Consider the following 25135-nt stretch of genomic DNA (forward strand, 5'->3'; position numbering starts at 1 on the left):
GCGCACACACACACACACACACACACACACACACACACACACACACACACACACACACACACACAGGCTGGTGACTAAACGTGACTCTGTTTCTCACACTTCCACACAGATAACACTCAGTGGTGATTTCTGCTCTGCTGGATAAGCTCACTTCCCTTTTGATTAGGGCTCAGCAAGCAAAGAAACACACACACACACACACCTACTCAGCCAGTATGCTTTGCACTCTTCGAGGTGTTCTGGCAGCCTTTACACCTGATCTGTCATATCCAAATGTTGCCTTGTTAACCAGGAAGGAGAGTTGGAGGTGCAGCAGTAAATTGGGCCCAGTGGGTCACTGATCAGCTCGCTGGTTATCATCCACACAGCTGCAGTATCACCGGCAGATACGATCAATATCACAGCAGAAATCATATTACGCATCGCTTCCATGCTCTAATGATATTAAAAAACCACTTAGCATTGACATATGTGTATCCATTAATGACAGCGATGGGTCTTTCGGCTAAGTTACTGGAGATCTTGTTCGGGTGAGGCCGCTTCATGTACAGTTAAAGTGATTGGACGGAGGAGAGAGGTGGTCATTTTTCTTGGTTTGGGAGATTTAGCCGACTGACCTTCAGATGACTCACTGTCTGCGTTACACATTTCACACCCCGGCTGCAGAGTGCTTTTAGTGTAACAGCTCAAACGTGAAGCGGGAGTCTTGGTGTTTTAGTCCAGTTGCACATCCTCCGCTCACTGTTGGAACAATAAGGATCACAGGTCCGACTCAGCTCGATGGAGCTGCCTCAAACACACTGTCACCTGACTCAGCTGCTGGGGCGGCAGACTGTCCTGTGGTCGGCAGGTTCACACACACATAGGAACACACACACGCACACACAGTGCATCCACACTGACTCATCTGCAATGCTGGAAACTGCTCTTGTGGCGACCGTTCTGTGCACATACACACATATAAGACTGGTGGTCTCAGCATGTCGACTGTTACTCAGCACTATTCCCGTCCTCAGTGTGTCAGCAGTGGTGGAAAGTAACTAAGTACATTTACTCAACTACTGTACTGTTTCATACCCTTCCTGTCTTGTGAAAACCACGTATTTGCCACATTTGGTGATTTAGAATTTAAAGTTTTCAGCTAAACTGAAGTTTTCCATGCTTTTTAAGCTAAATAAACTCTTTAAACCTATCTGGATTAGCTGCTAAATGCATTGTGGCGAGGCTGAAAACGGCAGGTTTCAGTCAGCTACAGCAGTCTGCAGCAGTAAAGGAAGAATCCACTGTACAGTGCTGGTTTGCTGAAAACAGACTGGTCCTTTTTTACACATTTGGTAGGAATAAGTGTTAATAACCAGCACTCTTTTATGTTCGCACACCTACTGAAATATACAGGGCTGAGAGTGAATAGCTGTTGCACTTTCCTGTGTACATTCCGTCTGACGGTTTTCCCCTCAGAGACAGCTTCAAATTGACTAGCTGACAACATTTTTGTTGCATGACTGTTGTTTGGTGGGTTTTGTTTTTGTTCTGTGGATAACAGAAAGGATGAAATGTTGAGCTATTTGTAGCTTGACAAGTGGATTTTGATTGAAGAACAGGTTTCAGAGGTGCAACAAATCACTGTAAATGTCAGGTGTTGGTGTTGATTGTTCAGAATCAAAGCAAACAGGCTTATTTCTAGATCCCCCAGAATGCAGTGCAGACACAAGACATGACATATTTTGGGTAAGATGCACTGACTGATAGAGACATGACAGATTAAGGTCAGGTTAGAACACTGAGTAATTACTGGACCTCATCCAAAAATAGTCCTGGAATGCTCTAAATATCACAAATTGATCACGTTATGGTCTTTTTCTTTTCTATTATAGCAACAGATTTGCACATTTGACTGGTAATACAAATGAATGAGTCCTGCAGATGGCAGAGTAGTCCAGAGAGTGTACATAGAGTGACATTTGGAAACATTCGATCAACGATCCGTCCCTTCCTGTCCTCTTTCCACAGAGCAAGCATCAGCAGGGATCCTTTCTACGACATGCTGGCCACCAGGAAGCGAAGGATAGCCAATAAGAAATGATGACCGTCCACCTCCAACCACACCTGCATCGCCACCATGTCTGTGAACAGCAGAGTCCTTGTGTGTGTGCATGTGTGTGTGTATGTTACGGGGGTCATGAAGGCCTCCCGTTTGTTCTTTCAGGGCTGGAGGACGAGCAGCGGACACCGATGGGAGACTGTCTGTGCCTCAGTTCTCGGTTGAATTGAAGGTTTTTTTTCAGCCGGCACACAGTTTTAACACTGCTGTGCCGTTCGGGTGAGAGTTAATGGAGAAGAGGGAAATCTTTACCAAGCTAGATGAGGAAAAAATGGACTAAAGGAAGAGGAGCAGGCGCAAGGAAATCTTTGCACAGTGTTGCTGTGACAAGGTTGCCCCCTACTGGACACATTTGGAACGTGCAGTGAGACAATTTGAACAATATCAACCCTCATAAATGTGGCGTTCCCATCATCCAGACCGGCTCGCCTGGTGGGTTGTCTTCTGGCTGCCAGCAAGACTCCAAGATGCCAGTCAACATGTTATTATCTTCACCTCATGTCCTTCAACGACAGCCAACACCAACAATGTTTTGTAGTGTCCTGTAACCACAGGAAGCCTCAAGCTTAGAAATCAGCTGGTCTGATTGTAGCCCTCAAGTGACTGTATCTGTATATGCAAACACACGGATTTATTCTAGAAAGTTAGGCTCATATTCTTTTACACTACGCTCCCTTATCTCTTCTTCGAAGGCAAGGAAATGAATGCAGGTTGAGGAATATTACTGAACATATATTGAGTGTAAATGACCCTTTTAAGTGGCCACAGTTTGTCATTCCATGTATTGAAGATCCACCTCTGTGATCAAGTGCATTTCTTTTGTATTTATTTTCTTGATTTGTTAAACAAAAGAGGCAGCCCCCAATTTACATTATGCATGTATAGTATATAATGTACATACTGTTTTTTTTTCTTTGTCGTCTTTATGTAGCATGTAAATCATAATGGCCGAAGCCTATACCCGTTCACCTTTTTAGTTCAACAGCTAACAGTTTACAGTAGTGGAAGAGGGACTTTGTGCAGCAGTGTGGAGCAGTGAAACCTCCTCACACTGTTATTACTGAAGATCAGATAATACAAGATGTTATATGGAAGAAAAACTCACTGTGCTGAGTTAGACACGAGCATATGGGACATAAGCGGGTTCAAAATCCCCTCGAATACTGTGTGAGTGCTAACTGGAATCTGAGGACTGTTTTGCCCAAACAGGTAAAGCCAACTCGCAAATCTTTCATTCGTTCTGAGTTTTAAATATGGCTTGATGTGAGTTTGGGAAAACTGCTCCTGCGTACTTTGAATAAAAACACATGCTGATCAGAAAAGAGTTTGGTGTGCATGGGAATTCAGTGATGCTAAACTTACCGGGTCTTTGGTTATTTCATGGAAACGGTGTGTGTGGATAAAATCAGCTGAGCCATCTTGATGACTCATAGCTCGAAAAGTGTGTGTATTTAACAAAACCTGAATACAGAAGAGTGCGATCGGTTTCCATTCTCACTTCATGTATGTATCTACATCATAATTGTGGTGAAGTTTGTTCAACAAGAGGCTCGAATACAATCAATCTATTCCGAGCGTATGATACAAAAGGCAGACGGGAGCGTCTCAGGAATCCCTGGCGCCTCGTCAGTCATCTTAATCAGCCTTTTTCATTCATTTCAACACAGCTTGTAAACAAAGTCAAAGACCAGGAACAAATTACAATTTCTGACATTAACAAATGTATTTTAAGGCTTTTACCTTATACAATGTATAAATTCTGACATGCTAAACTAAAGATATAACAGCAGTTTTTCAACCTCTGTCTTAAGTTGAGTTGAATATGGTCAAATGAACAAGTTTTCCTAAAAACAAAGCAAAACAAAACATCTACTGGTAACCCTGATACAGGATTTTTACGTATAAAAATAACTGATAGTACAGTTCAAAATGAAATTCACAGTATTTTTTTTTTTATGACGCTAGAAGACACAAACTGTATTTTCATTAAAAGCAAACACAAATGGTCCACAGCCATGATAACCAATTTTTTATGCTTTTTTTTTGTAACATTTAAAAAGAAAAAAAAAAAAAAAAGAATGTGAGAGAGGTGGGAGAGGCATGATCCAGAGAAAAACCTCTGCTTCTGTGGAAAAAGGTTAAAAATGACTGAGTGAATCTTAGGCTTCAGAGCAAAACGGAAACAAACGAACCCAAAAAAAAAAAAAAAAAAAAAAAAGCTGGGAAATGTCCTCAAGTCTGTCCAGGGTTAACGTGGAGGTATCAGTCAGCGAAGCCTTGTTTCCGTCACTGCACTCGTCCGTCTCATTCATGGATATCTCCCTCCGTTAGTCTGTCTGCTCCCACTGGGATCAAAGGAAACTCAAAAACACTGCGGCTCTGTAGATATGGTGACATCTTAAACTTGCAGCCGACGTGACGCCTGCCGGTTGTCCTCGAACGCGACACGCTTCCCTTTTGTTTCGTTCTCATGTGAAGCAGGTGGATATCCATGATGGATGCTGACAAGTTTTCAAGTCCTGAGTTCCACTGAGCAGCAGTTGAGATGTTTAAGCTCCAGGCTTTTTGTTTGTGTTCATACAAGTATATATTAATATTTTTCATCATAAATGTTCAACAGGTGAATGTTTTTTTTTTTTTAAACCATTAATTAGGAGAATTACGGCAAGTAAATCAATGCCTTAAAAAAAAAAAAAAAAAAAAAAAAAATCGGAACTTTTAAAACACTAGTTGTGGTAAAAATACAATATATTCCCAATGAAGAAGCACCACGTCAAAAGGTTGATGTCATTCTTCTGCTGTTGTCAAAATGGTGACGATGTGTCTGAAATGAGAAAGAAAAGGCCTCCGTGTAAACTATTTGCAGAGCTGTGAGTTAAAACATTTCCACCTACAACCCCAAATCCAAAAAAAGTCAATGAAACCGATGAGGTCAAACATTAAATATATTGTCTTTGCACTGTTTTCAGTTGAGTGTGCGTCAGAGAGGATCAGCAAATGATCACATTCTGCTTTATTTATGTCCAGCTCTTTTAGAATCAGGGTTGTATAATAAGAGTTAATGCTGCTTGTTAGCACCGACTGTACGAGAACATACTGTGATAATCATTAAAAGGGCTCCCACTCACAGAGTCAGTGTTTCAAGCCATTGGAGAAATCGTGGGAGTCACCGTTGGTTTGGCTGTAACCGTTTCCTACAAAAACAGGGTCGACACTTAAAACTGACAAGCTTCACTGCAGCGTTTATTTCTGCATTTCAGTGACATTTCAGGAGTGTGAGAAAACCTGTAATACCTTGGTAACCGTTGAGATGACGGTGCGTTGAACTGTTTGTGGGTGAGGTGTGGTTGGAGGGCAGTAGATGGTCACCTCTGCCTTCAGCGTAGTCTGTTCGCTGACGTTTTTCTGGAGACAAATCACTGTCGTGTTTAGTGCCCTTGATGTCGTGGTATCGTCGCTTGCGGCTCTCCCTCTCCTCACTGCCTCTGTTCTTGTGGCTCCGAGCTGCTCCTGGGCTGTGCTGCTCAGCCTCGCTGTCCCGCTGCCTCCTCTTTTTCTTCTTCTTCTTTTTTGTTTCAGTGGCTCGGTCCGAATCCCCATCGGAGCTTCTGGGGGAAGACAGAAAGCACACCATGATTAATCTCAGCCCACGATCAAATCCAAAAATGACTCAGGTATCAGGGTTTGTAATCATAGCTTCACAGAGCCCAAGGTGACGTCTTCAAATGTCTTATTTTCTCAACTAAAAGCCCCAAACCCAAAAATATTCAGAGAATGGTTAGCATTTTTTTCACTATTATTGCTTGCCAAATGACTAACAATTGAGAAAAATACGGTGAATTATTAAAAATAAATAAAATAAAGACAATGAAAAATTCACGACAGTACAACAGATGAAGAGTCAAGCAGCATAGAGGCAAAGAGAATGTTACTCACAGACTATCACGGTGTCGGTCTTTATCCTTTGACTTCTTCTTTTTTTTGCTCTTTTTGTGTTTTTTAGAGCGATGGGCCTCGGCGCTCTCTTCCCTCTCCTTACTCAGAGGATCACCAGTCCTCTTGTGATTTTGATCCTCCCTGTTTGGAGCCGATCCAGACGTAGAGGGATGAGCCCGAGGGGGCGAGCCCTTGGACTTTGTGGAGTTTTCTGGCACCGTGGCAGACAGGGAAGTCTCCACCTTAGATGGATAACAGTCCCTCTCCCTGCCATTGATCTTGTCCTTCATTATGCGGGATTCTCGACTCTCCTCCTGCCACCTACAACGACTACGAGACTCTTCGCGGTAGGGATATTCCTGCACCCTCCGCTCTCGGTCCCAGTAATCTCTGGACCGGTACTGGTGATAGTGGTGGTAATGGTTAGAGCATCTGTCACGATCACGCTCCCTGGGGTGGTGGAGAGTCCGCTCCCAGCGACGTTCAGACTCCCAGTCCCTGTAGGAACGATCATGTGGAGGCACGCGATCCCTGTACGAGCGATGATGGCGGTGATCTCGGTAGTCCCGTCTGTACCGATGACGACCACCGTCACTTTCTCGCTCCTGACTCCTGTCCCTGTAGTGTCTCTCCTTGTCTCTGCTCCAGTCAGAGTACAGCCTGTCTCTCTCCCTGTCTCGGGAAGATTGTCCTTCTTTGCCTCTAGAACTGGGCTTGGACTGGTGTTGCTCCTTAGTATCTGTACACCCTTCAGTCCCTGCTGACAGACCACTGGTCGGTGGTAGGTTCACTGCTTCATCCGCATCTCCACTAACCTTCTTTGGAGGCGCAGAGGCCCCACCGGTGCTTTGGGAGCAGTCTGGCGGGGTGGATAAGGCCGCACTGATGTTGTCATGATGGGCAGAAGAGGAAGCAGATTCTCTAGATGTGACAGAATGGGTTTTTGTAGCCGTGGCTGAAGGTGGAGAGCTGACAGCGGAGGATGCTGTAGGCTGAGGCAGGGGGTCAGACACCGTTGTAGCCCTTGTGTCAAAAGAGGAGAGGTGCTGGCTTTCACTGGCAGCAGGATGGATACTCTGAGAAGAACTGGCCTGCGATGAGGCAGAATGATGTGCCTCTTTGCTGGAAAAACAACCAAAATACACAAACTTAAATACCAGTCTGTGTACAGTGTAAAAATGTGAGAAAAACAACACAAACGTTAATAGAACCACATCAATTTTGAAACAAATGTATTTCTTAAAGCTCACTGCTGAAAGAGGACTTTTTTAACTGCTCAGCATGTGGTTGACAGAGTGATAACTTTCTTCCAACTCTGTGTTAGACAGCTAATCTTACCTCGTTTGACTATGGTCACTGTCCAGTCCATTAGCAGCAACAGTAGCCACAGATGATGAACCGCCGTGATTACTGCCAGAGATCTGAGAGCAAAAACAAGACATGATTACTAACTTACACACAAAACTCCTCTTCATTAACTTGTCAATACATTATCAAGAGATGGCAAAAACATAAAGCACATAATTTACTTTATCAGTGGTGTTGTGTCCATTCACTTTGTGGTGTCCATAATGGTGTCCATTTTGACTGGATTTCGAAACGCCAAAGGTTGGTCCGTTTAATCCGTTACCATTGTGGTGTAATCCCGACTCCCCGTTGGTGGCCTGAGGAGATTTATCAAAGACTTCTCCTGTTCTGTTATTTCCATTAAGGTGAGACTTGACTGAACAGCCATTATCCAGAGCACCACAGTTCTCCTGGTCTGATTCCTCCGAGGACTCTTGGCCGTACGGCACCAAGAATGACGCTCCATTCCCTCCAGTGTGGCGATCCCCGTTACTGCAAGACGTGCCGTTAACGTGGTTAAGCTGACGTGGAACAAAGCGAATGTCTGCGTGGACGTCTGAGGTAGACTGTGAGGAGGATAAAGAGCTGGAGGAGGAGCTGCTGCTAGCTGAGGACGGCTGGCTGTAAGAGGATGAGGAGGGGGACGGGCGGGTCTGTTTGCCTTGTCCAATGAAGAATGAAAGCTTCTGGCGTTTGTCGTGGTCTGGGATCATTGTGGGCCGGCTGATTGAGTGGGAGATGGAAGAAGAGGAAGAGGCCAGTCCATGGCTAGGTTTTCCCACAACACTGCTGCTGGTGCTGGGCTTGGAGTTGGTGGGATAGTCCCTCAGAGAACCATTCCCATTAATGTGTAGAGCACTCTGTGGAGAACACAAAGAAGAGGAGGAGTGAGTGTCAAACACTGGCTATATATCTTAAATTGATAACATTCAGATATAGAAGTGATATATAAGAAAGTCTGCAGTACCTTGGTCATGTGTGGCGGCAGCTGGGGACCTATGAAGCCAATGTTGTTGTGGTGGACAGTGGTGTTGATGCGTGGTATCACCACCGGTCGTGGAGACAGCTGACCAGGGATGCCTGGATTATGGCTCATGTGGCTGTAGTCCCCTGTTTTCTTCACATCACTGGACCTAGTGACACAAAAGAAAGGGATGTTAGTGATGGAAAAATTTGACATGAAAGATGTTATCGAGCTAGACGGTTCATATTAAGGAGCACAAATCATCATTTCTGTTACAGTATGTTCTACACTTTAATTCTGAATTCAATCTCACATGTGACCCAACAGATATTTTTAAATGGTTTACTCACTTGATGTAGAAAAGGACATAGGCCTGCTGGTTGAGAACAGACCGGATGTCACTGACAGACACAGAGGAGTCATTCATCTGATACCACTGCCCATTGCTTGCCTGGGAGACACAACAGAACAGGTGGCAGGATTTAACATATTTGCTAAACAGAAAAATTTAACTTTTCTCAGTTTCTGAAGTGGCTTTGAGATGTATACTTGTATGTAGTCCAGTGAAGACCTGTGTTTTCAAAGTTAAGACCTCAGTCTGTTCAGAGTGTAGGAAGTTGTAGGAACTTTGCATTAAACTGTTACAATGAGTTGTCCACAGGGCGTCTGAGAGATAAATTTATATACTTGGCAAAAGCAGTGTCCTGATAGGTTAGAACAGTGGTCTGTAGCATTGCCAGTACCTTAATATAGCAGAAGTAGTGTCCAGCATGACAGCTGAATCCAGAATGGACCAACACAGCATACAGCCCATAGACCTGGGGCTCCCCTTGGGACTGAGACATGAAGGGCCGCAGGTCCAAGTACTCTGGATACTTCACATCCTGATGACCAAAAACTAGTTGATTAATATCAAATTGCAGTCAAATATTTACTTAATAAAATCACTGAATGATGGGTGCTGTCCTGTGGCTATATCATGGATATTAGCTTCCACACATATCTTGGTACCTTTGTGATTTTGCCTCCACTGAAGTTTGCAAACCGTTTGAGTGAGAGGGTGAGCACATTGGCGCTGCGGTGGATGGTAAATCTCTTTGAGGCTGTGACCATTTTTTTGCACCTAATGGAAACAAATGTTCTGTTGGTTAGCTGGCAAACAGACAAATGAATAAACACTAGTTCTCGATGCTCAATTATCTGTAAAACAGCTTACTTGGTGCATTTGTAGGCATTTTCTCCATCCAGCTGTTCTGGCTTGACAAACTGCTCCAGAGCCTTGGAGACACTGGGAGCTGTCTGTGTGGAGAGACAAAAGGAAAATGAATAAATAATCATTTTGGCACTGTTCATAAGATCCTTGCAAAAATGTGAATTTACTGCCACACATTTGCAGTAAAACAGAGACATCAGAAGCACTAGTGACAATGAATAGTGATTGATTACCTTAATTTCCAGAGTAATATCCAGAAATGGGTCAAACGTATCAGAGACTGCTTTGCAGTTTAAACATTTGACTGAAAAAGAAAATTCAGTTCATTTATTAGTTGTAAAACAAACACACACACGCACACAAAAAGCGACTTGACTTCAAATACAAGAAATAATTCAAGAAAACAAATCAACACTAATATCTTACCTCTGGACCTTAGATACCCGCCGAATACTTGATGGATGAAAGTGGTTGCCTGCGTTTGCCTGTCCAATCTGTCACAAAGAAAAATATGAGGATGTGAAACAACCAATAAGGGTAACGACATCACTGACTGGGTACCTTATAAATCCAACAAACAGACATTTTACAGTATTTTACAATGACAGGTCACAACATATTACTGGCCAAAGAGCAAGAGAGAGACAGGGAGGAATTAGAGCAAGAGTAATTAAGAGGCCACCTGTCACTACAGAATACTGTAAGAATGTACTTGATACTTGAGGTTCCTAAAATTCCTTTTTAAAAGTACCCTGGGAACCACAATGGACCACCCAACTTATCTATTAAAAGTACATGTAGGTTTTGTATGTATACATAACATACTTGGCAATGGCCCTACAGTGATTTCATATATCTCTTCTGTTAAACATGAATAGTTAAGTGTATCTGCAAATGCATCTAATAAAGCCAAAAACATGATCAATTTCTGGGTAAGCACATGATTGTGTATTATCCTGAAATGTGCATGCTTTTTCAAAATGGATGAAACTTACTTGGTGCCAGGTAAGCAGGACTTTTGCATAGCATCCACTGTGTACCGCAGGAACTCATGAGCATCCTCCTGGCTTCCATAGCGGAAGTGCTTTGCAATCCCTGTCAGGGAAAAAAAAAAAATAAAGTAGGATATGTAACAAACTCATAAATGAATATCACACTCACACAAAGATGTAAAGTTCAAAATTCTTTTAAGAGCAGTCAACAAACACGCAGCAGAAAATTTCCCTCCAAAATTTAAAAGGTAAACAGCCACACAGCGCCTCCTGTCATTCACTTCTGGTAAACATTTTGTAAAAGGGAACAATTTCATTTGTTTTAGCAGCACAGAAACTTACTTTTGAGCTCATTGAGTACACCAATGGGCTTAATGACATTCCCAGAGTTGGCAAAAACCTGAATGATGTGGTTTTGCATGGTGCACATCATACAGAACCCCGGCTCGTGACCTGCGGCAGGGATAGATGGGCAAAAGATTGATGAGTAAGACATGAATCAGGGAACAAACCAGCTCATAGATACTACTGAAGCAACCTGGCTTGATGTGATACAACTGCACAGGAACTTTTGCACTGTTGGTGCAAATAAGCGCCATGAAACACAAACTTACATGTTTTGGAGTGCTCCCGCGTCAGCATGTAGTTGGCAAACGGAGGGGTGTAGGTGAGACACTGCAGGGCTGAGTTGAGGAAACAGGTGTTCCCCATATTCTGCAGGCCTGCACCAATGCGGTGAGCCTGGGTCCACTTTAGGTTGAGCCGCTCTGGAGGGAAGAGGACCTTCTGGGGCAAGTCTATGCCGTCATCACTGCTTATTACTGGGCACACAGAGCCAACATCATTACTAAAATTAGACTGAATGCATTTGCCAGGTCAAGGACATCAACAATTATCTGTATACATGCTACATTGTCTATGTAAGTAGTAGTAAACAGCTAAAGTATATACAGTAATGTGATTCTGACTACTGAATAAGACTGTAAAACAAGCTGAAGAGGACAGAGTTTGCTGTCTCTTTTGTTTCTGCAAAAGTCACACTGCTGCCCTTTATGTCAAAACAACAGTTGCGTCACAAGCTCGAGCGATTGATCATGCTCTCAACTCAAAACTGGCCTGGTTATGTAACTGGATGAATGAAAGTAGAGTGGAAGCAGCAACACAACACCCACAAAACCAGTTGTGTCACACTCTAACACAGGAACACTAGCAAAAAGTTTAGATTCATTGGTGCAGCTTGTATTATTTTCATATAAAAACTCCACATAATGCTTTGACAACAATTTGCTTAATAGAGTATGAGGCTTATGTCAATTACAGCTGATTCAGCAACTGAAAATGGAAATTAGCAACATGGCCTTTTTTTGTAAAGACTACTCAATTGTCTTAAGATAGTCATGTCTGAAAAACATTTTGTTTTGAACCTGCATTTGTTGAGACACCTAGCAAAGTGTGCATCAGCATTTCCAATATGACAAAATGGCAGCAGCCTCAAATGCATGCCTAATGGTGCTGCTCGACGGTGCAGGTCAAGAAACTCTTCCTTGTGTCTACTGTGTGATGGATAAAAGGCAGAGAGCACAACTTGACTGAGCCCAGGTCTGTAACCCATCACATGCATCATAACAACACAGCTTAAAAAAAAAAACTCTTGCTCCTACCTTGCTCCTTAGGTCGGTCCACAGAGGAGGGTGTACTGTTGTAGACTACAGCACCAGGCGTTGGGCCCAGGCAGCCTCCTGGAGCCTTCAGCCTCGGAGAGTCACTGGGCATGGTGGGACCCACTGCCCAGCTGCTGGAACAGCTGCTGTCCATCCCCAAGTCTCCACTGGTGAAGGGAGATCGCTTACACCCGACTGACTCGTGGTCAGACTTTTCTGAAGATCTGTCAACTATGGTCATTGTTCATTGCTGTATGAGGGGAAGAAACACAGAAGTATACAACTTTGCCACAACTGTCAAAATACAGATTAAATCAAAGGTTTTGCATTTTTCTTTTGTCACTGTTTCAGTGATATCCTACACTAAAAGAGCACAAGTTGCCAGCAAATGCATTGCAGATTATTTATATAACTAAGTACCAAAAGCCAGTGGGAGCAATCTGCAACAGTTTAATCTCTAAGCAAAGAATTCTGTTTGCATGTTATTATTATACCTTGCATTGATTAAACAAAAGGCCACAAAGGCTTGATGTGGGAGAAAAGTCTTGGATGATTAATCACACATAGTGAATGGATCAATTAACAAAAGCTATGAGCAAAATAATAGTATGGTTGAATTAATGGCTGAGTTACACATCTGTCATTCAGCCTCTGCTTGTATCTTAAAAGTACATTAGCATAGCTCTACAACTAGTGATAGCCATGTATGGGCATCTTGCAAGACTTCCTAAAAAGACCAACATCAGAAAACACTGGCAAGGTATTTACTGCTGTTTTTGAATATGTTAAAATAAAAAAATGAAACTGAGTTTGCCGTGCTAAAGTTACTATGTGAACCTTGCTAGTTCAAAAACCCGACAGAGGAAATTTCCTGGTCGGAAGCACGCTTACAACAACAGCTGTTCCCTCCCACCCGCTCGGCAGACTGGCTCATGTTGGCTAACAGACGGCAGCTAGGCCTTTAACACGCAGCGCCACTAAACCTCAATAAAACACGAATTAAACCTTCGTTAGCCCACGTAGGAGGCGGAGCACAGATTAAAAGCTCACCTTTCTCGTCGAAGACCGGAACAGACTGACTGATGTGCAGCGAGAGATCCGCGAGGGCACCGACACCATGGAAACAGCGAACGTAACACATAGCTACCGGATAGAGCTAACATTAACGTGCGGCGGCGCTCGTGCGGCAATATTGATGCTAACGCTGCTAGCTAGGTCGACACGATGGAAGCTGAATGACACGGCGGAGTGTAGCAGGGCGGTTTTCTATAATGTCGAAGGGCACTTTTTTGTTTCGACTTCGAAATAGCTTTGATTTAAAAGCTTGGGCCTGAGTAACGGGACATCTAGCTAGCTTAGACAGGAGGGGCTCCACACCGGCGGCTGTGTGTGGTCACTGCGCTGCTCTCTCCGACATGACAGAGAACCGGTGTAAGGCTACTACAACGATTCTGAGCGGCTCAGGCCTACCAAACTGATACGCCTGCACAGTTAAAGTACCACTTTGTCGGAAAAGCAACAAAGCACTCACCTGGAATCTGTTATGAATACGTTAATAGCCGTTGTAAATCCATTCCTTATTTCCAGCGGGTGTCCGGCGGTGAACAATGACGTAGCTAATTGCCCCACGGGTACATCCGGGTACCTGCAATGAAACGAGCTCCCTGATTGGCTCGTTCAGCCGTTTCTCTTTAAGGAACGTGTTTCGAGAGGATCCGTCGCATGTACACACTTCTAACAATTGTGTACATGATGTACAACCAGCTTTATACCCATAGACGTATACTGTAAGTGCTTCCAGCTTAAGTATTTGGCTATAAAAAGACCGTCAGATTGACTTGACAGCACACATTGCTAAATCTATGCTGAAATACCAGCAATATTTCCACGATTGAAAGTTCTCAAAACATGAATGCATCTCCTGTGACCAGTAACGTGACATTTGAACCACCGTCAACCAAAGAACAAATACATTTGTTTGAACATCCATGCATGGAAATGAATGTGACCATTAAATCAAAATTGAAAGACTTATTGTGTCCACAATTGCTTTTCATTTTGTTTACGATGAGCAGCTTTCTCCTCAGGATCAACAAGCAGCACAAAAATCACAGTACACACTGTCAGTACACACTGTCAATTCTGCTTCTAGGTCACGTTTTCAATTTGTTTTAAGTGTAGTACTTTGAAAGCAACATCTCAAATGATTAATAATAATAATAATAATTATATTGCTTCTTAGAAATCCCACAAGACATAGCAGAAATGGCTTTTATTGAACAGCTGAATGAAGATAAATAATTGCATCCTTACATCCAGGTGTACAAGACACACTCACATGCCCACACACACACACACACACACACACACACACACACACACACACACGAACACACTCTACCACTTGTACCAGTAAGCAGAACATAGTACAGCAGTAGTAGAATAAATCAAGTTTTGACAGCCTGTGAAGAGTCAAGATTTTTAAGGCTCAGGTCTTCTCCGACTCAGAGAAATGAACTGTCTCTTGTGAGCTCTGCAGCTGACTGATCTGTCTCCTCAGCTGCATGATCTCTTCCTCCTGCTCTTCAACCCTTCTCTGCAAGCCATGGATTACCTGAAGGGGAAAAAATATTCTTAAAATTGATCAGTTGCTTATTATTAGGAATTTTACTGCAGACATAAAGGAGCACTTTGTGGTAACGCATACACCGTACAAAAATCTGCACGTTAATAATTTTTTAGAGCTAAAATATATCTCTATACTACATACTATGTCTTTACTGCAGAAGAGTTCACTCTGTAGAAGCTGGCTGGCAGTGGGCCGAACACTTGGCTCTTTACTTGTCAGCTTTGTGATGTACTTTGCGAGGACTGGCCATCTCTGACAAAACAAGTCTGGGATTTTCCCCTCCCTCAGGTCCCCAAGTGTCCGGACCCGCTCCATCTCTGTCCCAAAAGGCTGGAATAGCTCGAGAGCCAGCACCCCAATGCTGTACATGTCTGACTGGAAGAGCAGCAACAATACAAGTAAAGTTTAGACTCATAGTTATTAAAAAAGTCATAGGAGTGATGACAATGATGAAGATTCACAATGGAGAGTACAACTCAAAATATGTGTCATGTTACATAAAAAATACAGTCTGAATTAATCATAATATAGCTGTCATATTATTAATGTGTTTACCTTTGAATCATAATGGGAGCCCTTCAGTTGCTCTGGTGCAGCATACACAAATGTACCCACACCAGTGGTATGTGAGGAATCTGCAGAATACACCAGAAATGTGATTGTAAAACAAACAGCACCACCTATTGGTGAATCTGTGAGGTACCATGTCATGGAAATGTAACAAGCTAGGAGGTGCAGTATTACCACTGCTGGGAGAGGTGGTGCTTTTATGGCCATCCATAATTAAACCTCTGCAGGCCAATCCAAAGTCCCCAATGCGAACATGGCAGTCATGATCGTGGAGGAAGATGTTCCTTGGCTGTGGAAAAAACAAAGATATTACAATTAGTTCCATATGTCACTAAAGATGCAAATGTCTATGTTTTCTGGATGAGACATCTGAGCGTTTCCTACCTTGTATTAAAAGCAGAAATAAACAATTTTAGGGTTTCAGGGCATTTAACAGTACAATCTAAAGTTATTTTTCTCATATATGGTCCCCACAAACCACTCTGTTATATTTATTTATTCCTACATTATAACAGATGTAAGGTAATAATACCCTGCTTTCCTTAAAGTGCCACAAGCAATGAAATAGTCAGTAAATTTGTCAGAAGGGAGTCACCTCCAGTCCCTGTAATTGGCCCCGCACGGTTATTATCAGTTGTGACAGGAGGACTGTGCATCAAACTTAGACACGTAACTCTTAAACCTAGGTGATGAAATCAGACTGACTGCAAACACCAAAAACAGAAAACAGAAGTAGCTGCTGAAACTACCTAACACAGAAAACAGAAGTAGCTGCTGAAACTAACACAGTGAACCAAAGTTTTTAGCATTTCTTTTTCTTTTTTTTTTTGGCATTTTGATTATCCCGCCTAAGAGTTCTAAGATAGCTGACATGCCACTGACAAACTTAGACTTGCATCTGCAAACCAGAATAACCAGCTTTCAACCATCACACACACCTCGAGGAAAACTAAACACAGACAGCAGTGAAGCTGCACTGCCTGGTCATGCTGGAGGAGAGCAAGGAACATCAGGATAGGAGCGGTAATGTTATCAAGATTCACAGCAATGAACTCTACACTGCAATTATGGATGAGGATGTGGGACGTATACAAGAGATCTCAAAAAAGCATGGCAGCGACTTTCTCATCAGGATAAAAGACGATGCACCCAGAGAAGTTTTGTGGAAGGTAAATGCAAGAAGGAAAGCGTGTTTTAAGAGTTACCTGTGAGAGCTGAATGCAAGTTTGACTTTCCATAAAAGCTGTCACTTGGACAGGAACGTGGCATTTTTCACAGTAGGGCTGCAACTAATGACTATTTTCAGAGTTGATTGTTGGCTTGATCAATGGATTAGTTGTTTGGTCTACAAAATGTCTGAAAATGGTGAAAAATGTTGATCGGCCATTGATGACGTCCTCAATGTCTATGTCCACTTGTTTGTTCCCAATTGTTTTGTCCACTTAGCTATTCACTTTACTGTCATAGAAGTATGAAGAAAGCAGAAAATATTCACATTTCAGAAGCTGAGGTCAGAGAATTTTGACTTTTTTTTTTTTAACTCAAGCCCATTAATCGATTATCAAAATAGTTGGTGATTAATTTAATCGCTAACAACTACTTGTTTAATCATTGCAGCTCTAAAAGACAGCCTTAATTGTCACGTTTATGCTTCAATGTGATCATTCGACTGAAAGTAAAAGAAAAAAGGAAAAAAAAAAAGCACAAATGCCAGTGTTAGACTGGAAAACATTCGTGTTTTACTGTCTAATACCAGTTTGTCTTGTTTTGTCATGTCTTGCCTTAGGGCCTTGATATCCTTCCCCTTCATCTGGCTGCCTCTTACAGAAGAGTAAAGAGTATGCAGAGCCTGCTGTCAGCAGGGGCAGACCCTGAAATGAGGTCAGGACCATCGCAGACAGACACAGGCAACGACGAAAATCCAGATGTACACACTATCACCAAACATCCCACCCAGCAATACTACAGGGTTACATGAGCCTCTCACAAAAAATAAGTAAAATAAAATAGAATAACTAAAACAACTCATGTGAGGTTGATTAAATTAACTCATTTCATCTGAGGTAGTTTATTTTCTGAAACAGAGAAGTCTGTGTATACACCAATTTCATTTTTGACTTCCTGTTACAGCTACAAAGTGACACCCAGCATGACTGACCAGCACGTCACTGGTTCTTTTTATTTCTTCATAAAAAGCTAGCAGCTCTCCATCTTCACCAGCCTCACTGTCTTTGCCGTCACAGGGACCGGCTCGGTCAAACCACTCTGCATGTGGTGATAACCAGTTGGCCGAGTATGCTGACCTGGACTAAACCAGATTCCAAGCTCCAGACTGCGCTGACCAAAATGCGCATGCAGGCAGAGGCCTGTTTACAGCTCCTCTGTGAACACGGCGTTAACGTCAATGCAGTGGTAAACAGTTTTTCATATAGCAAATCTGTGTTTAGCCTCTTTTTGCACTAGCTCCTGTCAGTGGCATTCAGCAGGCAGAGTAAAGTCATGAGTTATTTGTGATGTTTAAATGTAAAATCTTTTTATAATTCGTTATGAAATGCTTCATCTTAGGTGTGTGTGTCTTATGGTTCCTCCCTAGGTCGAGGGGGAGAGTCATCAAACAGCTCTCCACCTATCGGTTCGCTACATGGCTCTGTCTGCTATCCATATTCTGGCCAGCTATGGTGCTGACGTGAATGCTGTGGACAGCTGCGGGATGACGCCCCTGCATATGGCCACAGGGATCCTCCATAAAGACATTATAGCCAGCTTGATCAAAGAGGGAGCAGATGTCAACATGGTTCGTGTTGATCCTCTGCTTTTATTTCTTTTCTTTTTTTTTGGCAGTTGGCTTTTGTGGTAGGATTTCTTGCTCAAGATTTCACAATAATGCCAAGCCCACACATACACGGGTGTTTGATGAAACGTAGCCTTTCATCCACACAAATGCAGTTTTAGGGCACTGTAAACGGACCTGTTAGAAACCTCCTGCAAGGGTGAAGATATTCAGAACTCACTATTTGCAGTGTTGACGTGTAGACAGGTTTGTGACAATAGTGCGCACTTATCTGCTTTGTTCATATTTCATGCAATGGCAGACATGGCCAAAATAGTGCTGGTGCTAACCTGAGTGACAGAAGTTTTTACAGTTGTACAGATGTGTAAAGTTACTCTTCCACATTTTTTGGGCAACAGAGGAACCAGAATACGGTACAAGAGGTCACTGCTACATAATCCAACACTCCCACGACACAGACCCGACTGCCAACGTCACCAGTTTTGGACAGGGTCTGTGTTGTGTCCTGTAGCACATCCTCAAACCCCTGTTCCTCAGCATACTGGAAGAGAAACTGTAAATATACACAGTTCCTGTTAGCAAGGTTAGCACTAGCACTATTTTGAGCACGCCCACCACTGCAGAAAAACGCCTCATGTAAACAAAGGAGATAACAGCACACACTCTGTTTTCCGTTGACACACTAGCACTGCAAATGGAGCTTCTGAATATCTTCACCTTGGCAGTTTTCAGTGACCTAAACACAAGACAAAAATGCACTGAAAAAGCTATGTTTTAAAAAATGAGCCTCTATGCCATCTAATATCAAGCTGATCGCCCACAGCCCACAGCGTGGACTTTAAACCCCTAAATCCAAAAAAGTTGGGATGTTATGCACAATATAAATAAAACAGAATGTGATCATTTGGTTTTGACATATACTTAATTGAAAACAGTGCAAAAACAATGTATTTAACGTTTTACCCCAATTTGATAAGATTTTTGTAAACATATGATTATTCTCAATTTGATGCAACAACAAACTTCAAACAAGTTGGGACAGGAGCAACACCAGACTGGGAAAGTTGTGGAACGCTCCAAAACACCTGTTTGGAACACTCCACAGGTAAACAGGTTTATTGGTATATGATGACAGCTTCCCAACTTCTCTGGAATCAGGGTTGTAATGGATCCACCTGCAAATGTTTCTGTGCATAGTCATACCCATGATTCCCATTTGCCCACATTTCACTGCCAATTCAAGTAATTCAAGTAAATTCTTGACTATTTTCAAGGGGGTGAAGCACTCTGGGAACGCTCCTCTGCACCTAGCTGTTGTGGCAATGGCTGTGAAGACCACTAAAACCCTAGAGGATGACAGTAGCTGTGTGTCTGGGCTGCTCGAACATGGGGCTGAGGCCAACGCTGTGAACAAAATTGGGATGACACCTTTACAGGAAGCGTGCAGCATGGGTAACAAGGAGCTGGTGGACCTGCTGCTCAGGTATGGAGCCAACATCAATAAGCTGAACAAAGGAAAGGAGAACTGTCTGTTCCTATTCCTAAACCACAGGCCAAACGTGAAGAACAGCTCTCTGCTGGTGAAAATCCTCAGTCTGACTTCCCCTCTTACAGTATACAACCAGAAAGGCCAGCTGCCTTTAATTTTGACGTTGCCATGTTTCTTCAAACAAAGAGACCAGCTACTAAAACTAATTCAGCAGCCAAGGAGGCTTCAGGATATTTGCAAGAGTGTCATTTATCTAAAACATGTCCAAGATGAGAGAGAGGACTTGAGAAAAATCCTTCCTGAGAGTCTATATGATTTTGTATTCAACTACTGGGAGAACTTACACATTTCCTTTGTGACAGACGGTGAACAGAACTCATTTAATAACTCATTTCATAGTGCTCCTATTTAACGCTTGTGTGTCTATGCATGTGACCTGCATCTGATCAAATAAAATTTACTGAAGCAGCTTACCTTCAGGTCTCTGTGCATGATTCCCCTTGAGTGAATGTACTCCACTCCTTCAAGTATCCTTCTCAGCAGGCTGAGTGTGTGTTCGGCATCAACGCATCCATACGGACCTTAAGGTAAAAAAAAAACAATACAAAACATGTGGAATATATTATCAGCATACACTTACTCTGTATCTAATCTGTTAGAACGTAAATGAATGCATGTGTTTGACAATTACATCTTGACGTGCGTTCTTCTTTGGGTTTGGTGTTCCTGTCAGTGATCCAGTCCTTCAGTGAGCGCTCACACAGCTGCATCTGGATGTAGAGCATCAGGTGGAACTGTACCTGCAGATACACCGAACCAAGACTGAAAACGTGTTTATGCAAACGTTTTACAACAACTTTTTTAAGAAGAATCCTGAAAAAATTAACTTAAGTTAAGTTTTGGAACATGGCGATCTTTATCTTTCTAATTGTTTGTCTGATATTTGAAAGCCTCTTTAATCACATACCTCTTGAGAAGGTTTTGTTGTACAAACGTCAGCCCACTGCTGACATTCCTTGCCGGCGCAGGAGTTGTTGTTCAGTTCGATGCTACTCCTGCTGGACCCCTCCTCTAACAGTGCTGAACTCTCCCAGCCCGTGGCAGGACATTTGGAGCTCTTCATGGGGTCTCGCTGTCCCAGGAACACACAGGGGACATAGTTATTTGGGATGCGCCGCATCGTCTTGGGACACACCACCTGGCCCTTCTCTTGGGTTGGTACTAAAGCTTTGATGGGCTGGATCTCTCTTGGCGGTGCTTTGGCACTTGGGGCAGCATCTGTCGATGCTTGACTGAGGCTTTGAAAAACTATGGAGGCGCTGGTGCTGCTGCTGTCAGAGCTCTCATCAGAACTGTGAATGAAAGAGTCAAGATAGATCAAATACCGACTATTATTGCATCTATGTATCCTGAGCAGAGTCCCAGTAAAAAAAACAGGCAATTACCAGACAACAGAAACTCTGGCCCTGGGGTAAATAGTGTAGTGTAAGTAGTGTTTGAACATCTTTTGATTTATTCATCTGACACATGGTGTTGATAAATTGGCATTGCTTGCCAAGAATAATTTCTACCTGCCAAAAAAAACCCCTAATTATAACACATTCTTAGCCTAAATGTGTAACTCTACCCACCTTTAATGGCATTTCTGTACAGAATTAGCAATGAATTTTAGTGGTAAATCACAAGAAACATATAATAAATAATACTATGGTTGCAACTTCTGATGAATACCATTATCAATTAATACGCTGATTATTTTCTTGGATAATGGTTCATACATTGATTAAAAAAATGGTGAAAAATATCCATAACAATGAATGTAAGACCAGTTAACTTTGGGTCCCACCTGTCTTGTTGTCCAGGTGACCCCAGTGCAGGCAGGAGAGACTCAGGATCTGCAACAGAGGAGTTTTTCACATAAAGCTTTGTCGTTGTTATTGTTCACTAAACTCCTGGAGTAGTAACTTCACTCACAAACTTTCAGCGAAATACTCACGTGCTGCCGGCTGTACATGTTCCATCCATGCAGTGTGATAGCCCACAACATTTACATGCTGCAGACTAGACAACACTTTGACTTCCCTGAGGACCTAGAACAAAATACTACAATCATTAGTCTCTTATATCTCTGCATGTGGGCCTAAATGATAAACGCTGATGGCTCACCTTCATGCAGTCGTCCTTTGAGACTTTTTTGATGAGAATTTTCTTCACAGCATAACACTGTCCATCCAGTTTGTTCATAACCTATAAGATGATGCAACATATAAAATGATTGTGCTGATCAACTCAGCTCATGTTCTTCTTTAGAAGAAGCTTGTTAAAAAAAGGATGGAGTAAAATACCTTAAAAACATTCCCGTACGATCCTTTTCCAAGTCGACATTTTTCTTCAAATTCACTAAGATATCGGGACGTCTGTGCTTGAAACAGTCCCTCCTTAGGCCTGCAGGAAGCCAAATACAAATAAAAATAATAATGATGATTCATTTTTTATAGCTTCAAGACACAGTTAAAAACAAGCAACAATGGATCATGATGTCATAAGTCAAACAAAAGCAGTAATATGTAATAACCCATTAATACAACAACTAGGTATATAATCCTCACTGCACAACTCAGTGTGAAACAGAATCAGAGTGAATAGGTGTGTTTATAAATGACAAAATACTTAAATGTTAATCTTTCTCTCTCCTCTCATGTTGTTGTTTTCAGCTGGTGGTATTATTATTATATTCCTTTGTGTATGTGTGTATATGTATGTACCCTTTTGACATTAAACATTTCTTAAAATTAAAAAAACAAAAAGCAATTAAACATTAAAATCAATGTACAGCCTACCTTACTGCAGGATTGTGCGTGTTTATGCTGAGACATTGCTGCCCCTGCTAAATGAAAGGAGGACCAAGTAACAATTAACACCAAATTGTACCATCAGTAAACTGCTGAAGCACTATTCGGTTTCCCATGACGCACTGGTAATTTGTCCAGTTACCTGTGGATACACTGAGGAGCTGGCAGCATGAAGCAGCTCAGTGAAGGCCCGGTTGTGCTGGAGTCTGACAGTGCTGAACTCATCACTTATGGCCAGAGGTGAGAGGAGGTTCATGGCAGCCAAACGCTGGCCAATGACTGTCAGAGGAATAACAAAATCACTTGTAACTGAATTTAGAACTAATAACAAACAATCTTTAATGTACAGCTGTTTAACAAGCTATCAATTCCAGTCGTAGTGTCAGTACGTACCTTTAAACAGCATGCGTGAGCGTGCTGGATTGCTCTCGTAGACGAAGCACAGGTGTTCCAGAAGGGATCCCAGGAGGAGGTGGTTGGGGATTGCTGAGGCAAACTCCTGGATGGACAGGTAACGTCTGCCAGCCATCAACACCTCGTGGTTATCATCTGTGTCGGAAGCTGTACGTATAAAATGAAAAAGGACAATGAAAAAGCTCAGATGGAAGACTGTGGCACCAAACAACACTTTAGAATAGATTTTACTTGTCCCATTGAATGCAAACACACATAATAACCACAGTATTACTTGTCTTACCTTCTTCAATAACTTTTGCTATCATTTCAACAATGTTCTTCTCTCCTAGGTCCATTTTTCTGTATTAAAACACTTCGGTCCAATATTAAGCACTCAGAGCTGTACTAATGATTATCCTGCTCACATCCAAGGCAGAAATGTAGCTGATCTTGTTTATACATAAGGGGGCGTACACAGCAGTAACGCTTATCTGCCTGTTCCAGCAGACACCAGCCTCCTCCACCTAACTGCACTCTATAAACACATGGCCAAGCTGAGACACTGGGTCGCTGTGTCAGAATGACAAGGAAGGGCTGTTCCATCACCATCAACGTCGGCTGACACATCTTTACTTTCACTTCATCATAGAGCAGGATGTGTGGAGGGGCATGTCTTGACTTGTTTTGCGGTATACTCACTGCTGACCTAAGATTTGTCTTGATCTTACATCCTGATGATGTCACCAGACCCATACAAATTCAGGGTAAAGGGGCCATTCACCAAATTTGCAAATGAAGCCCAAGTTATTGTGCATGGAGTAAATGTGGAAAAATAGCTGTATAAAGTTCTCTGTGGCTCTTCCAGAGCCTGAGAACATAACCCGATAGCTCCAGCTTGATGCTTCAAACACTTGGGGCATAAATTGGGAACAGGTAGTTTGAAAGATTGCTGCATTGAGGCATCATTCAATTTTGATCCTGGACTCGTACTAGAAACAAAAAGTCTGGAAATTCATGCATCTGTTGCTTTAGTGTTGTGGGACAAATCCACTTAGAAACTGAAGTGTAAAATTGGACAACTTTAGAGGCTTTTAACAGGTTTGGCATTATTTCTTGCCCATATATGTCGGAATATCTTCTGTTTGAGAGGCTACTTCTATGACACAAGAATCAAAGTTGATCCGAAGAGGCTTTCAGTCTGCAGTTTGTGTAAGAAAAGGACACTATGGTGGCTTTTGCTGTATAGGAGGATTGTCTAAGCTGGGAAAAAGACTATGTTTAATAATGGAAAAGCATTTTGTTCACAATTCATTCATTCAATCACAGTTTCATAATGTTGAACAAAATGGATACATGTGCATGCTGTCAACTGAAGCAATAATTTTTTATTGCCTTTCCTAAAGCTCAGTGGCTTTACCCATTTGTCTGCTGTGGTACCTTCAAAAGCCGTGCGAGCTGTCTCTCAAAGATGATGTCTGATATCTGTGGGGTAGCTAACAATGCTGGGGTGGGCACTTAATTGCAGTAAAGGACAGGGGCATAAAGTCACGTTGGTCATATAGCCTGTAATTCCTCAACTACGTCCCTGGCTGCTTATAATAGCTTTGTTTTCTGGCATAATTGTGTCAGGTAGAATAGGATAACCGCCAATAAGCAAACTCACCGAGTATCAGTAAACACCACGTTACGTTACGCAGCAACCTAACGAACAGGAAATACAGCTGCTTACTGTCAAACTGGACCTCATCGTCCTCTTCGCTTGCCAAGCTGAGCAAGCTAACGCTACTCTCCACGTCTTGTCTCCGGACGGGTTTAACGTTGCCGTGGACCAAAAGGTCACTGCAGCTACCAGAACATTCCTCCGACCGCAGTGGTCCGTTGCTGGATGCTGAATTGTGCATTTTCCGATGTGAAAAACGATGACTTGTCAGAACAAAACACTTATTTAATGATAATAATAATAATACTAATAATAAAAACGCTGTCCAATTCACAACAGCTACCCCATATCAGTAGTAAGATGCGTCAAACTGCTCTGAGCCCTTGCTTCCCAAATGTTATGGGAAGAGACAGCGAAATACTTCTCTCAAAAGTCCATACGGTCGCTCATGTCACTGGAGGACGGCCATGATTCAATGACAGGGGGTAGTGGGAAAGGGGCCATCTGACAGTGTTCGAGCTTGATGTACAGTAA

General features: G+C 42.5%; 4 protein-coding genes across 6 annotated transcripts in view; 2 read left to right on the forward strand and 2 right to left on the reverse strand.

Moving 5' to 3' along the window:
- Positions 1-3455, forward strand: part of LOC143338832 (cytohesin-3-like) — a 29537-nt gene extending 26082 nt beyond the window's left edge. The window contains exon 13 of the mRNA XM_076759607.1: positions 2011-3455. Within this exon, the coding sequence (XP_076615722.1) occupies positions 2011-2083 (73 nt within the window). The 3' untranslated portion in view covers positions 2084-3455. The remainder of the gene's footprint in view (positions 1-2010) is intronic.
- A 339-nt stretch (positions 3456-3794) lies between these two features.
- On the reverse strand, positions 3795-13832 carry usp42 (ubiquitin specific peptidase 42). Its single transcript, XM_076759606.1, has 18 exons — positions 13746-13832; positions 12215-12464; positions 11168-11374; positions 10896-11006; positions 10557-10656; positions 9988-10055; positions 9795-9865; positions 9565-9647; positions 9360-9471; positions 9092-9232; positions 8699-8799; positions 8352-8517; positions 7567-8244; positions 7376-7458; positions 6038-7159; positions 5396-5709; positions 5230-5295; positions 3795-4925 (listed from the first exon to the last, which is right to left on the reverse strand). Exons 2-17 carry the CDS (start codon positions 12453-12455, stop codon positions 5234-5236), a joined length of 3660 nt encoding a protein of 1219 aa, XP_076615721.1. The 5' UTR covers positions 12456-12464; positions 13746-13832; the 3' UTR covers positions 3795-4925; positions 5230-5233.
- A 640-nt stretch (positions 13833-14472) lies between these two features.
- eif2ak1 (eukaryotic translation initiation factor 2-alpha kinase 1) lies at positions 14473-25078 on the reverse strand. 3 transcript variants are annotated; one of them, XM_076759007.1, is made up of 15 exons: positions 24671-25078; positions 22939-23106; positions 22688-22824; positions 22534-22580; positions 22039-22138; positions 21860-21940; positions 21690-21783; positions 21540-21588; positions 20661-21045; positions 20385-20493; positions 20168-20274; positions 15588-15702; positions 15399-15478; positions 14985-15218; positions 14473-14828 (listed from the first exon to the last, which is right to left on the reverse strand). In XM_076759007.1, exons 1-15 carry the CDS (start codon positions 24840-24842, stop codon positions 14703-14705), a joined length of 2004 nt encoding a protein of 667 aa, XP_076615122.1. In that variant the 5' UTR covers positions 24843-25078; the 3' UTR covers positions 14473-14702. The 3 variants fall into 3 exon arrangements, with proteins under 3 accessions (XP_076615122.1, XP_076615124.1, XP_076615123.1); XM_076759009.1 differs by lacking the exon at positions 24671-25078 and adding an exon at positions 23243-23387; XM_076759008.1 differs by having other exon boundaries at positions 14474-14828; positions 22534-22577; positions 24671-24978.
- LOC143338558 (ankyrin repeat domain-containing protein 61-like) lies at positions 16303-20165 on the forward strand. The gene is made up of 5 exons (XM_076759010.1): positions 16303-16582; positions 17200-17294; positions 17657-17825; positions 18007-18207; positions 19479-20165. The coding sequence occupies exons 1-5, from the start codon at positions 16400-16402 to the stop codon at positions 20103-20105; spliced, it is 1275 nt and encodes a 424-aa protein (XP_076615125.1). The 5' UTR covers positions 16303-16399; the 3' UTR covers positions 20106-20165.
- Positions 25079-25135: the final 57 nt, after the last annotated feature.

This window comes from Chaetodon auriga, chromosome 20 (assembly GCF_051107435.1).
Source record: "Chaetodon auriga isolate fChaAug3 chromosome 20, fChaAug3.hap1, whole genome shotgun sequence".
NCBI lineage: Eukaryota > Metazoa > Chordata > Actinopteri > Chaetodontiformes > Chaetodontidae > Chaetodon > Chaetodon auriga.

Coding starts and splice junctions, on each gene's coding strand:
- usp42 (XM_076759606.1), bottom strand. CDS start 12,455: ATGACCATAGTTGACAGATCTTCAGAAAAGTCTGACCACGAGTCAGTC. Junction 11,007..11,167: donor GCGGGAGCACTCCAAAACAT/GTAAGTTTGTGT, acceptor TCCCTGCCGCAG/GTCACGAGCCGGGGTTCTGT. Junction 8,245..8,351: donor TGCCGCCACACATGACCAAG/GTACTGCAGACT, acceptor TGTTCTCCACAG/AGTGCTCTACACATTAATGG.
- LOC143338558 (XM_076759010.1), top strand. CDS start 16,400: ATGCTGGAGGAGAGCAAGGAACATCAGGATAGGAGCGGTAATGTTATC. Junction 16,583..17,199: donor CCAGAGAAGTTTTGTGGAAG/GTAAATGCAAGA, acceptor GTCTTGCCTTAG/GGCCTTGATATCCTTCCCCT. Junction 17,295..17,656: donor GGGGCAGACCCTGAAATGAG/GTCAGGACCATC, acceptor TTGCCGTCACAG/GGACCGGCTCGGTCAAACCA.
- eif2ak1 (XM_076759007.1), bottom strand. CDS start 24,842: ATGCACAATTCAGCATCCAGCAACGGACCACTGCGGTCGGAGGAATGT. Junction 20,275..20,384: donor AGAAGAACGCACGTCAAGAT/GTAATTGTCAAA, acceptor TTTTACCTTAAG/GTCCGTATGGATGCGTTGAT. Junction 15,479..15,587: donor CACCACCTCTCCCAGCAGTG/GTAATACTGCAC, acceptor TGTATTCTGCAG/ATTCCTCACATACCACTGGT.